The sequence below is a fragment of the Pezoporus wallicus genome, unplaced genomic scaffold, assembly GCF_028554395.1.
Source record: "Pezoporus wallicus isolate ANWC-B61680 ecotype Strahan unplaced genomic scaffold, APGP_CSIRO_Pwel_v1 contig_593, whole genome shotgun sequence".
NCBI lineage: Eukaryota > Metazoa > Chordata > Aves > Psittaciformes > Psittacidae > Pezoporus > Pezoporus wallicus.
The window spans coordinates 7,003,424-7,018,506 of NW_026642342.1; the positions used below are offsets into that span (position 1 = coordinate 7,003,424).

The following is a 15,083-nucleotide window of genomic DNA, read 5'->3' on the forward strand; positions in this document are numbered from 1 at the left end:
CTTGCTTCCTAAACAAGATGTGGTGGAGTTTGAAGACTCAGAAGTTAAATGCTTTAGATTCAGGTTCCACTGGAAACAAATGGATCTGGCAAGACAGCAAGGAAAATGAAAACCTAACGGAACCTGAAATAATGAGTATATCCCAGTTATTTAATGTTCTCAAATTTCTTAAAAATGGAACTGAGCAACAAAAAATCAGGAGTGTGATGCTATAGGAAATCTATGGACATTAATAAGGCTGTCATTTCATCTCCATGCTAGATGACAGTGATAAATCACTCAAGCTATGGTCTTGATTTATACTGCCTACAGAAGCCTTTGATGGAACAGCAGCTAACGCAGTCTTTGGGGTATGTATGTGTGTTACAAGCAGAATGTATATTGGATAGAACTGAGAAACAAACATTCAACCAATAACAATGTTCTGCATGGATAAGAGTAGGAACAAGTAGTGCACATACAGAAGTTTTGTTAACTTGAAAGACAAAACTAAGATGTGATCATGAACAGCAAATTATATAACATCTGCTCTCAAGTTGCCAACTGACAACCAGTTTAATAAATAGTATTGTAATTGTTCATTTCATATTACAGTACTATGTTTAACATACAAGTTTCTTCTTTAGAAATTACTGATTGTTCAGCACTAGCTAATTTCATAAAAGACTAATCATACAACTTTTCAATTAAGTATAGAGTTGTTTTAATGTCTTTAGCAAATATTTTAACTATAGTGATTTATTAACTAATACTTGCCATTTTTTAAAATAAATTCAGTAGCAATTTCAGGAACATTTTCAACCAAGAGAAAAAAAGCTTAAGACTTATCTTTTATTTCCTGTCTACATTATGTGTGCACAAGTTAAACACATAAGTTATTAGTAAATGGTTATGGATTTAGTTACAAAAAATAATTAAATCTGAGATTCAAACACCAGACTGGGCTCTTTTGTGCACTGGCAGTAGTAAAACCAGCTTTTGCTCTGTTCCCTTAAAGTCTAGTTACTAATAGGCAATGAGTAGTATAACACTCCCTCCTATAGACTTCTCTGTTCAAATACTACTCGTACTCCCTTTCTCTGAAGCTAAACTAATTCTGCAGTAACAGTCAGTGTTGAAGTAATGAACCTCTTCTGTCAGTAAAGACAATCAGAGTCCACAGCTACCAGAATCTGCTGGGGAAGAGTGCCTTTTTATAAGTTATACACAGACACTCTTCTGAGTAGAACCCCACTTTAAAGTCTATCTTTCTGGGATCACAAAGAAGTAGCTCTGTCAAAACCTCAAGTGATTTTTGTGAGACAGTAAATTCAATACGATATTGTCGAATGAGTTAAGAGAAGTTTTGGGTTTGTGATCTCTACTCAATGAAGACAATTCTACACAACAACAGCAGACAAGACTAGAAAAGTACATATACATTAGCACACAAATAGTCAACATTGTGAATAAATATTATTTACCTTGCATTCAATCTCTGCTTGTCTACGTTTTGCTTCATTCAACTGAGCAAGAAGTCCTTTGTTCTGTGCAGAAAGATACTGTACCTTCCCTTGTAGGCTGGTAACCTCTTGCTCTGCCCTTCTTAAGTGGTTACTATTAATCTGATTCTGAAATTTATGACAAGAAAGAGAAAGAAAATGCATGTTAAGGAAAGATCTCTGACATTAATTTAACTCCTTAAAGTCTGACAAGAATGACTTGTAGATCATTGACTATAAGAAACTTTTGATGAAAAGGCATTCAGAATTTTCTAAATGTAATCAGAAAACTTTGCATGACATTTGGTTTATGACCACGACATTCAAAGTGTTCTTAAACAACAGATGACTCATTGTAAGAACATTACTGCAAAGTTCCTGTAATTGTTTTTCCCCAATCTCTTACTTAGATAAGGCAAAGATTTTGTGAGCTTTTCTCCCAACTACAGTAAGAAGCTGACACATCCAAGAAGCATCAGGTATGTTAGAAATACAATGCGCACATTTCTTTCCAGTGAATTCCTGAAAGTAATGTGGCACCTTAATTGAGATCACTGCATTAGTACAAGTCACACCATTTTTACGTGAAACTGTACACAGACCAATAAATTAAAATGAAAACCAATTCATTTCTGTAGGATGACAGCTGAATAGCATAAGTATGTACAAAGACTTGATACATAAGTACTGAAGCGAGAAGTACCTAAAGGCGTTGTGATATATAATCCAGACAGCAGGATACATATGCCCCCTACTGACTAAAAGAAACACTCAGATGGGGAAAGAGTAACAAAAGCCCACATTTACCCTAGTGAAATAGTATTAACACTGCAAGTAAAATTTTAAAAGGTCAGAGAAAACATTTATCCAGTTGCTATAGAAAAAGTGTGCCACTGTCAGAAATGAGCCACCATATTCCCTGCAGTTCGCTCATCTCTCTAGCACACCCTTACATGCTTTCCTAATTTCTGGGATTGCTGAAGCTTGCCAAGTACAGCTTTTGCTTGTTTAGCCTTTTCAATGCACAGACTCCTTCAAGTAAAAGTTACATTGAGCAGCTATTTCATGGGAAGGTTTCTCAAAAGCCTGTTACAAAACCCTTCTCAATCAACTGCACATTATGCTTATTGATTCAGTTGACAGTTCACTAATATAATATGAAGTCACCAACTTTAAAACACTTTCATTGCTTAACAACCTATTCCCTAGTTACCTTTTTGGCAGACAAGTTATTTTTGTCTGATCTGTACAAATCTCAGCAATAATGAATCATACTTTCCTGGCATATGAAAGGTAAAGCTTCTGCTAAAAACCCCCTGGCAACGTACAGCTATTTTGCTGTGAGTCCACAGTTTAGTAGCCAGACTCATCACCTCAGTAGATAACCTAGTATAGGCAATTTCATCAGAAAAAAGAAAATACTGCCATTTGAAGAATTAGAATTACTGTTATCAGCATAATCAGAATTAGGGTTGTGAAATTTAAGACACCTTAGATGCACTTTTGTTGGTACAACTGTTACAATTTAATGAATTGCAATTCACACACATTTACAGATTCTACCAACTAATCCAAATGAGAAACTCAGAAAATCCTGGAAAAGACTATATAAAAGATGTTAAAGTAAGGCAGATTGTATGTACTAGTCTCCTTCCTAGTCTAAAGGCATTAAAAAGCACATTTTGGAATTAAAGTTACACCCGTAGATGATAAAGATTATTGGATCTCTACCATTTGACACCAATTTGCCAGCATTCAGCTCCATTCATACATGCTAGCGTTCAGTAACATACCTGCGTTTCCATCTCCATCATTCTTTGTTTGGTCTCTTTCAGTTCAGCCTGAGTTTCTGCTTCTCTCAATCGGACTGTCATCAGCTCATCCTGTAGCTCATTCACTGTGTTTTTTCTGGGAGGATCTTTCCATCTTCCAGTGGTACGAGCCAGATGACTCTGAAAAAAAACAGCATGCCACTGCTGACAACGCCTGATCATTCCTGGAGTCCCCTTATTTCATTTAAGATCTCAGAGTTTCATAGGACAAGTTACCATTGCGCTTTTGTTTGTCTTAAAATCTAGAAACCCATGGAAACTTACTAGCTTTAAGAACAGACAATTAAAAAACTGAAGGCAGTCATTCACAACTACAATAAGACAGTAAACTGCAGGAATATCCTGAGACTTTCGCCTCTTTCTAGCCCTTAATATTTAGTGAAATGGTATTGTTCAGGTACTGCCTTTCTACCAGAACAATTAAACGGCAGCACAGGCTCTCTGACATCTAGAACAAGGAATCAATTCCTAACATAGTTTTGAAGTAAAGTTTCTTGCGGCAGCTGCATGTAAAGGTTTTCTCACCTCAGCAGCTTGATCTGCAATCACTAGTTTCTACTTGATCTCTACATCTCAAAGTTGTGCTTTATTATCATTCACTGAAAATAAACTGTTCAAAGCGTATTGCTACACATACCTGCCAGTGTTCCTCCAAATCTTTGACTTGCTGCCTTAGTTCTTTGAGACCCATCAGAGCTTCTGCTTCTCTTAATTTTACTGCAATCAGTTCTTCTTGTAGTCTAGCAATGTTTTCCTCATCAGGGAGAGAGCTGTTCCTCTGCAACAAGGACCATCCTCTTAAATATGTATTTGAATAGATTTGTGCTTAGCGAGACCCACACCAAAGATATAGGCATGGAATAATAACTCTTCTTACTAGCCAAACTTGCTTAGTTACACATCCTCTGCAAAACAAAAACCTTCAAAAATCTAAGTTCCTGGATATAGCAAGGGTATACAAGTATCATCCACCAACCAACTACAGAAAAAAAGTTGGCAAGTTAGTTTTAGGTATTCTGACTTACAGATTTCCTAGAATGGTATCCCTAACAGAGCAGTACTGACACTATTTTGCATATGGCATCTTAAAACATGGAGAAAAATCTGAAAGATTTTGAGCTACAATAAAATTAAAGAAAATTCAGAACTGAAATTACACCTTTAGAGTTATAACTTTCATTTAGACTTACAGGAAATCTATTTTTTTGGGAAGCCATCTGCCTTTGTAAAGGAGAAAAGATATATCGACAAAGGAACCATCCATTAATATTGATAAACAACAATCAGTCAAGAAAAGGTCGTACAGATGAAAGTGCATGGATATTTACAAAAACACACAAGGAAAAAGTAGAAAGACTAAAGAAAGCTAAACAGAAAACAGGAAAACACAAGGCAGGAGTGACCTGGGTAAAGTAAAACAGCAACGAAAGCGCAATAATGAAAGCGCAAATAACGAAAAACCAGGGGGAAGAAAAGGGACACCATTTGCCTAACTACCATAGCCCTACATCAAATCATTGGTCACCAAATACTTGAACTGTGCTTCATCCCGTTCTACTGTGTTTCTCAGTAGTAATTTTCAGCAAAATGAAGTATGTATGTATATATGTAATACTGTGACAGTTGCCAGGTCTTCTTGAGGGTCAAGAGCAAAGTGCATTATTAACATTAATGGAACACAGCAAAAGAGCCATTTATGAGCATCTCCACGTTTCAAAATCACAGGATCCAAGTACTGGCAAATATAGGAAATGATAGGCTGAGCCTCTGAATGCTTACATCACTGATAGTATAGCCATGCAGGTCTTGGGTAACAGAACAGAATCTTCCAAGGTTATGTGACACATCACTAAATGAGTGGTAAACAGCTCTATATGTAGGAATTTCAGGGAGTTATCTTAGGTCACTTTCTCATGTGCCCAAGTTAATTATGACAAACTGTTACTACTGTGCATCTGTGTTTATCTGCTACACTGGAATTTCACTCACTGCTCCAGTTTCTCCTTCACATTAAATTTCTTGATGTATGCCATCTTCATGCTGATAAAGGTTAAGTGAAGAAGCAGTCTCTTTCTGAACTTAGAAAAGTAAGTTATATACCCAGTTCTTATCAATGTTTAGTACAGTAAAAACTACTAGACTGTTAGCCTGCCAGAATCTTAATCAAGCACCTCAGATATAAACAGAAAAATCTTTATTCCAGTGGGTTAATCTAATTACCTAGTAAGTTTTGGCCACACTGCTGAGTATACAGCTCTAAAATTTCCACGAGGAAACAACTTCCAAAGCCAATACAACAGGATTTGAAAACCATGCTTTATGTTGGGTCAGTGTTCTGGGGTTTTTATTTCCACTTCTTCTATTTTATTTTGCATGTAAGTTTTTCTTCAAAGACATGTAAACATTTGACAGTTGGTTTGAGTACAGCTTGAACTCTGGCATCAGTAAGTCACAAGCTGGGATGGCACCCAAAAAGGAGTAGAGATTTTGATATTAAACAGTGGAGGTGTTCTTTCCGGTCCATAATGGAACAAAGTGGGAGATACTCAAGAACTGGGAATGCTGAACTCTTTCCTCCTCCCCTCCCAAACTATTTATTTTCACATCACCTCAATGCTCATTCTGAGACTACTGCTCTTGTTGCAAGATAAAATTGAGGCAATTGATGTTTTCTGCAAAGACTCCAGCAGAAGCCAAGTTTTGCACTGCAGTGAAGTTCAGAAACAGAAGAAAAGTGATCTGTTCTTCACAAACCTTTCCAAGTGCAGACAGATCTTAGGTTTTTTGCTCAATTAACTTCAGGTTTGAAAAGCCATGAAAACATAGAAGAGAAGATTTAAGAGCACAGTAATGCAAAGAATTACAAGGACCTGTATTCTCTTTCTAGTGTTATTTTATATAGAGGGTCCTGGTTTGATTTACCTTTTCCATCTCTAGAACTTTATCTTGCATCTCCTTCAGGGCACAATGGGATTCTGCTTCACTCAGCCTGGCTTGGACCAACTCTTTTTCCAGCTGTAGCACAAAGTCTTCACTGTATTGTGAACTGCATTTATGCTACAAAGTTTGCAGAAATATGTTTAGTATGAAGCACAGATGGTTTGAAAGGGATTTTATTTGCCAGATTCAAATGCTTAACATTAGGAATACTAGCTTAAGATCAACAGAAGTGCTTACCTTACGCAAGCCTATTAACATGTCCTTCCAGACTGCTAACTAAGAAACGTACTGCTGTGCCTCTCCAGCAACTGCACCTCCACACAGCCAAATGTGTAAAACCAAATTAAGACTCTAATTAGCACTGATGAGCAACAATTGACTCTTTGTTACCCAAACTGAAGAATTCTCAAAAGTTCTGTGATTATTTTGTTATATGCAAAAAAAGATGCTTAGGAAAGACTGGCTAATTGCAAGATTAATACAAGTATCTCTCTTAATCTCTATTCACTTAAGCTCTGATTTAACAGAAACTTCTAATAACTTGGATTTGAAATAAAGTCATGTATGCTTTAACACACAGCCACTTTAGTTTGCCCCTTTCTTCCAATTCCAACCCTTAGCTCTCGTTTCTCACACTATACATATTTCTTCAGAGATTCTCTTTTAAAGCAAGTCTTGTAGATTTATGAGAAAAACCCAGGCACAAATAGCAGTATAGCTCCTTCTAGACAGACAGCATATGCCAAAGCTACAACGAAATTTGGTTCTTTCCATATAGGACTTACTCCAAAACTATCCCTGACCAGCTTTGCACACCCAAACACACACCCTCAGTAATAAAACACCCTTTCCAAACCTCATGGGGGAGGAGGATAAAAAACCAGAACCAAAAAAATCACAGTTCTGCATAAGTTAATTCACCATTAACTTATTTCTTGCCTGTTGATTAGCTGGAATTCAAGGTGAGATCTATCCTTTCACTTGCTAAAGCAAAATTTCATGAAATTGCATCTTTCGATAGATGGATCCAACTGAAGTTGTATTAAGCATTTACATTCAAAAGCCCCACGTGCTCTTTTTAACTACTGACTGAAGAAACAAATTGTTTTCTTTCTTCCCTGTGTCACTTTAAAATGACTTGAGATTCACCACAGATTGTCAGACCATGCCATCCTACAGCAGCATTTACATTGAAATCCCCAAAGCACAGATGCCTAGGTAGTGTATGCATAGGTACTCTGAAAATTAAAGGGAAATTTTTAGTACATCTTTGGTGCCGTTAAATACACTGTGAAGAATATATACTAGGGTTCACAGATGTAAGTTTTATTCAATTAACAATGCAACTTTAAAATCCATAGAGCAGCTGTTATACTGAAGATACAACTATTTATTTTGTTTGCATCAAACAATTTAGTTTTCTGCATCTAGAAACAGTTGACAAGATTAACAGAAGAGTCTTCAATCCTGTATGCTTCTGTTAGGGTATGACATACCTTGACCTTTAATGCACAAGCCAAAGGCAAACAGGACAAAACAAGGATTTACAGCATGTAACTACATGGTCAAGGAACTGGGTTTTGTTTTTGTACTTCTGCACACCACCTAACCCTTTCATCATGACTCAGTAGAACCAAAATCCAAAACCTACACTAATGTTAGTGTTACAATTTGTTGTATTGTTATGTATATATATGCCTACAGGGAACTATAACAGAGGGGATTTATACAAAGCATTAAAAGGCAGAAATAGCTCACAGAGGTAGTCTTTAGTGTCATTAAGACTATCCATTTAACTGCTCATTCTACTTAACTGTGCAGTTGAACAGAGTAAAAAGATCAGTGTATTTAATATTAGTTTTTCCTTATGCAAGACTAATTTAATCCCACTTCTTTTTAATTCACATATTCTCTTTGCCTCGGCAAGCAGTGGAGGTAGGCCTGATTTGAGTGTAAGAGAGGATGGGTGGACAATGCTGATGCATTTCCACAATTGCTTCACATAATCTTTCTTATTCCCTGGCTGTTGGTAGAGCTTCATCAGATGATAGACACAGCAACCTAAATGTACCCTATCTTTCTTGTTCCAGATTCTGCTTATGGAACAAGAATGCATGCAGTGTTCTTCCCTCAGGTAAGAAGTCCTCTTGTACTTCCCAGGAAACAGAGAGAAAACAGGAGATTTGAAGAGCTGAATAAATATTGTTGCAAAACCGGGATGCAAGTTTATTCCAAATAATTTTGGACTAAAAAAAATTAACTGATATTTGTCAAATCGTAAGTAATGAAAAGTATAAGAAAAGTTACTCGTCCAGTTTTAGGCACAAGTCATTACTTCTTTAAATTGGTCTTTAGATTTCACCTGCCTAAGGAATACACTAGGAGTACTTATCTAGCCACAACAAACTTTAAATCAAGTCTTGATAGACTGGTACCCTCCCCCCCCCCCAAGAAAAAAAATATATCCACGATCAAAACAGATTTAAAAAAAAAAAATTCAAAATACTCAAAGTTATAAGTTGTGATGTTTTACTACTTCCAAACACAAAATTTTAGCAATTTAGTATATATAAAGGTAACAAGTTCTTAGTCAAAAGACTGTTTGATAACTAAAGACCAACTTCCTTAGCAAAAGAACTGCTTTTAGATATTTTCCTTAAGCCGTAAAATGTTTGACAAAATCCACAATGTCAATCCAGATTTCCAGGCAGAAGCCAAATATTTTAACCAGAGCAACGCTGTTTGCCTTGGCTGTGTTGAAAAGATGTCTGTTACATAAAGCACTCCAATATAGTTCTACAGCTATCTACTTCTGAAAGAAACAAGCCCTTGCTTGGCTTCACAGAACTGTTTTTATTTTCCCCCAACACTGCTTAAAAATCTTAGTAACATCTCTGAAGCTGGCATAACCATTCCTAATAATATTTTGGCTGATGATAGATTACACAAAGTTACAGAATGCTTTTCCTACACTGAAGGGCAACTAACAGATGGTTCAGCAGCTGCCCAGCTAACTTTCTTTGCACAGGTAAGTGCTAACTGTAGTACTTTACTAAATACAGTAGTTTTATTTTGTGCTTTTTGGTTGCAAAACAGAACATAACGTAAAAGAACCTATGTTATACAAAAAAGCAAAGCTTCCATAAGCTTGCAGCACTCATTTACAAGCACACATTACTTTATTATTATGCTCTCAATTAATATAAGTCACTTTAGCATGAGTTCCTGAAAACAAGCTATGCATTATGGAGTTGCTGCAACACTGACTAGATTCATGGCTATAAATGACCTTGCAAAATACATATGCTTCCATCTGAATGTTTAGTCAATTAAAATTCTATCTTCACATAACACACTTGAAGAGCCTATTTAAAAATAAGATGTGAAGCAACTTAGCTTGAACTCTCATTTCTCACATTCGATTTTCAAGCATGCAGACTGATGAGCTAGGTAATCATTGAAAATTAGAGTAACATTGAGAAAGGTTGAGATCTGTGTTCTAGAGGTGTATTTAATTGGCAGAACTCATTTTTATACATCCAGCAGAAGCCATCTTTTTCATTTAGGAGCAACAGCAGAAAAAGGAGAGAAAAACTTCAGCGTGTAATTATTAGGAGCAAGTTTAAACAGGCTTATTATGCTCACCCCTAACTCTTAAATACCATCACTCTTGAATGCCTTAAAAGAAAACTTCCTGTATTCTGTTGAAGTCAGGTACAATTTCCTCTATGCAGTTCTTGATTTACTATAAGTATGAAGAAGAGATCTCCCTCCTCTTAATCTTCTGGCTACCCACCACATCAAGAAGCCTTTGGCAAGTTTCTATATTTAAAGAATATAAAGACAGATTAGTACCATTCTCTTCAAAACCATTCTGGGAAATATTGAGATAGCTGAAGCACTGAACTCCAAGAGCATTTCAGAATATTTCTACCTTTACAAGTATTTTTTTCCTAGCTATCAATATAAAAAAATTGTACAGGTTTTAAAAAACTGTTTTTAAAAGTTTCAAGGTTTTAGATTTAAAAATTAAAAATTTTTAATTACACTGGTTTTAAAAAGCTTAGTAAAAAGCAATGCTGTAAGTGTAAGATCTAAAAGTTAGCATCCAAAGTAAAATTAAGTGTGAAGTCTCTATCCTAAGCATTACTAACTTCTGCTTCCTTTCCTGCCCTCCAAATCACCTTAAATACATTCAGAAACATGTAGAATACATTTGATTACACTTTAACATGTGATATATTGTATATTCATTGGTACTATTTTCAGGTTGTCTGGAAGAAGTACGATAGCAGAACTTCCCTTCCTTTCACTAAGAAGCAATGATAAGAAATTTGTAGACTCATCACATCATAATAAAGTCACTCTGGTTCAACTAAAAACTCCCTACATATATTGCAGCACAGGAAAAATTCAAGTTGCATGTAATTTGGGCTTCTGCTGTTGGACTTGAGTGAGAAGAATATTCCTCTACCCATCTCTGTATTCAGCCTTACGAATAAGTGCTGCTTCTTTATATACACATATCCTATAAGCACTTTCCATACTTACCTTTAAGCCATCCAACCTGTATAATCAAAATCTCTATCAAATCTCATATAGCAGGAGTGCTCTCAAATCTCAGGACAGAATAAACCCTAGATCATATTTAAATACAAATGTATAACCTTTTTACAAAGGATGGGTTAGTTTTCTTAGACATGCTATGGTTTAGAGAATATTTTTGCTGTCAACAAAACAAAACCCCTAATCCTATGTCTCCTGCCTCATGATTTAAACGTAACAGTGAGTTGATTTGGGGTTGTGGAGATTTTCGGTTGTTGGTTTGGGATTTTTTTTAATCGCATAGCGTTCAGAAAAAGCAGCCGCAGGTATCCTTAGGCAGTTCTTTTCACACATTCCTATTCAGAAATTCAAAGCCAAGCTTTATAGTTTCTATCGTGCTGAAACAGATAACTCCAGATTGGAAAAGATGTAGATAATATGTAGGATAGATGCTGTACCATTAATTGGACATAAACTACACAGTTCATTTTTTAAGTGCAATCATTTTTGCTAATCAAACAAAACAAATAATTGGAGGGAAAAAATATTAAAGCAAGTATTTGTACAATAAAACTGAGGAAGTATTGCCAAGAGCAAAAAAAGCTGCTGGCACTCGGAAGCAGCAAAGAGATTCATTCATCTGCGTACTCTAATGCAATGCCAAAATTCGAAACAAATTCATGGATTTCCACTAGGTGGTATCCTACGCGTACGCAGCTGTTTACAGCGGTTGCTCCCGTTTCCATGCCTCGAGACACACAGTTAAAAGCCTCTTCAATGACAACTGTTAGTAGTGCAGCAGAGTCTGGGGAAGTGCTAACTGAAACCATCTTCACACTTTCATCATGTTGTTTATGTTAATCCAGATGGCTCTCAAAACCAAAATACTATTCCTTATTCTTCAAAATTAGTCATCTCCTAGGCACAGATCCCTTTATAACCATGTGGATTTACAGCCTCAGTTCCACCCACAGTCAAGACTATTTCCTATAGTCATGTTCACATTTAAGAGAGGGAAAACAATGCTCACATTTTACTTACTCTCTACTCCTGCAGAACCTGCCCAGTCTGCTGCCCTCACAGCTCAAATCCAGCCAGTTCCACAATCTGGTTATCTATAGCTGCTTAGGACCAGCTCCCATGCCTAGCCAACCTACCAAGCTTCCCCATCACTGCTACTTAGTAAGGTCCACAGCATAATTAAGAGCATTAGCTTTGAAAGTTGTATTAGCCATCAATTAACTAATAGATAAATTTAGCATTTTAGTCTCTTAACTTTTAATTCTGTACGGATAAGTAACATGGATGCTTCCAAAAACACATTCCAAAAGCATGTGTACTACTATAATCAGACAATAAACACCTGGCTACCCAGTCTACAAGCACTTCTTATTTTATTTCACAACAGTTTACAAAATACCTAAAGTTCTGTAAATCATTGCTAGAACATCTAGCATTTTCCCAGTTATAATTTCATGTTCTTTCTCTGAAGAAATTGCTAAAGTTAAAGCAGCATTACACATTATAGAGTAACAGCTCATCAATAACTCCTTGCATCTAGAAGATGTACTGTTTTTACACCAAAACGCATTAAACAGATACAACAAGCTATTTCTATAATCTTGCATGTAAGTTATGATTTCTTTTCAATCTAACAGTAAATCTCACCTCTACCTTCCCAGATGAGATACCAGGGATCTGGTAAGCAGCTGCAGCATGCTGAGCTCTAAAAACTTGTATTCCTTACACTTAAAATGCCCAGGGCTTCAGACAAGTACTTGGACACCACTTAAACCAGTATGAGCATATTCACATGAACATTGCTAGTGCACGTTTTATTCAGTAAGTGAAGATTGACAAAATTGCTGTTCCCCCCTGCCCTGCTAAGAGAAGATACAGAGCACTTTAGAAGTGGCTTAGAGGCAGTCAACTTCAGTCTCATAGTAACAGCCTGAAGCCTTGCATATTATACTACCTAGAACACATAGTACATACAAACACAGAAGAACTAAGAGCTGCTAAAGGTCATTTTCCTGCTTTATCTGCACATAAACCGACACCTTTTCATGAAGTCCCGTAGTTCCAAACTCAGGGACAATACCCTTCTACTTCTGCAAGCAACTACTTTATGCATGCTAGGAAAAAAAATGCAGGTACACAGAAGAAACATGGAGGAGACCGACTTAAATGAGAAGCTACATAAAAGCATTATGAATCAATTCTCAAATTTGAGTAGTCAGAGTGACACAATTTGCAATGGCTAGATTTTTAGCATTAGGAGCTACCAAAGGCTTTAGGTGTGGGTTGTTAGTATTTTTTTTGGTGACGGTGTATTTTTGGGTGGGGTTTTTGTTGTTATTGAGGTTTCAGCTTGGTGTTTTGTTGTGGGTTTTTTTGTTGTCATCACTTTAAATTAGTAACTTACATCTACCCAGGGTTATGCATCTCATCTATCAGTAAGAAAAAGACCAAAATATCACTTAGTCCAATTTGTGTAATTTTAAGAATGCAAATCACAATGAACAAGCATTTACAAGGACAGCACAGAGACCATGTAATGATGAGTGAAAATAAACACGAGTGAAAAAGATGAGATGATGTGCTGCCAGGCTCCTTACCCATTGTTGCTGCTGCTGGAGCTCCCTGATGGTATTCTCAGCTTGCTCCAGTTTAGTAATGGCCTCATCACTCTGCTGTTTGATGGTGGCCAGCTCCCGTTTTACAAGGTAGTTTTCCTCAGCCTCCTGGGCCCTTGTCACTTGTCCCTTAGGACATAATTTATTTTTTTAAGCAATTGAGGACAAATCCAAGACAGACTGCCTTTGTGATGCTTAGCTGCTTATTTCATCAGATTGCTTTTGCAAACAGCATGGAGTACAATTGGTAGAAATTTTAGGACAAAGTAGTACTAAACAGCTGCTTTACTACTTCATTACAAAGTTCAGCATTTGTTTAGCAAGCACAATTGTGTACTTGCATTCGATAAAGCTCCTTTCATGCAATGTTACTCAGTTGCACATGCACAGATTTAAGTTTGCAATATTCAAGTGTTAATACAGTGTCAGAGAATCCACTTCTCACAGGAATTTGTATAAAAAAATTACATTAGGTTAGGAAAATTATTACTATGTGCAGGTATTGGGTTTATATATTTTTAGTAAACAATATTAAACAAGTTTCTAGCAAGAGATTAGCTCTATATTTATTCCAAATCAGCAAAGCAGGCATAGAGTACAGCATGCAAATATGCATGCATCAAAGCAATTTGGGGTTTTTTGAGAGTAGGAAGAGAGTCATACAGTAAAAGACTAAAAGACTATACCTGTATCAATCTATCTGCCAAGGAAGCACTTTCCTACAAAGGAAAAATTCAGATAGGAATAAGGAAAAGAAAAATCAAAAAACAAAGGGGTGATAATAGTGGCAAAAAGGACAAGAGCTGAGAAAAAGAAAATGCCCAAATTCTACCCATTTTCTGTACAAACTCTTTTAAGCTTGAAAGGAAGCAGCCTTTTCTGCAATAGCTTTAATACAGTCCCTGCTTACAAGAAGTTCTCAGAGCCAGATTTCTGTAACACCGCAAATTCACCTACAGGAGACTGAGTACTTAGATCCAACTGGCTGGCATCCCAATTAACAGAAGTTACACATACAGTATCTGATATGATCTAGGAGCTAGATGCAAGGTAGGGTCTATGGTCTGCCCACAATGTGAAAGGAAGGCACAATTTGAGCACAGAGGAATCTCCACTAAGCACTGAGGCATTCATGCAGAACTAAAGCTCCCAAATAGATGAAGCAGGAAAGTTAAACAGTGCAAATTGACAGACACAAGTAAAAAATCTGAACTATGACAGCTAATATTTTGGTTTACTGAACTCGGTAGAGTAGTTAATAGATTCTCTTTCCTTGCCAAAATTTTTCAAGAAAGAAATTTGCATTGATGCATGCTGACAAGCACTACATTATCATCCCCCCCCCCCCCCCCCCCCGAGTTGCACATTTCATTAATTTCTACCCTATCACCCTTGAAAGCACTCAGTTTTTGCATATTCTACAACAGAACACATCTATTCACAGATCATCTTCATCCTTGGAACTTTTATTAAAATTAAAGTTCAAACTGGTTGATAAGAGCCAATACTTAGAAGTTAAGGCAAGACATTTCTGATTAAGGTACATTTAGGAAATCACAACTGAATCAGACAGGTTAGGATGAGGAAAAATATATTTTATAATAAAAATAAGTTTCCAACAGAAGAGCTGAATGGGTGTGTTTACAATT

The 15,083-nt window shown here is 36.5% G+C and overlaps 1 protein-coding gene across 11 annotated transcripts in view; it reads right to left on the reverse strand.

Annotated features, from left to right (window-relative positions):
* EVI5 (ecotropic viral integration site 5) overlaps positions 1-15,083 on the reverse strand; it is a 78,657-nt gene that overhangs the window by 35,525 nt on the left and 28,049 nt on the right. For 7 of the 11 annotated variants that reach the window (XM_057429185.1, XM_057429184.1, XM_057429186.1 and 4 more), the window contains 6 exons: positions 14,121-14,153; positions 13,417-13,563; positions 6,236-6,370; positions 3,951-4,091; positions 3,275-3,433; positions 1,464-1,610 (listed from right to left, as the gene is read on the reverse strand). In XM_057429185.1, the coding sequence (XP_057285168.1) occupies positions 1,464-1,610; positions 3,275-3,433; positions 3,951-4,091; positions 6,236-6,370; positions 13,417-13,563; positions 14,121-14,153 (762 nt within the window). The remainder of the gene's footprint in view (positions 1-1,463; positions 1,611-3,274; positions 3,434-3,950; positions 4,092-6,235; positions 6,371-13,416; positions 13,564-14,120; positions 14,154-15,083) is intronic. The other 4 variants (XM_057429187.1, XM_057429188.1, XM_057429192.1 and 1 more) reach the window with 4 other exon arrangements.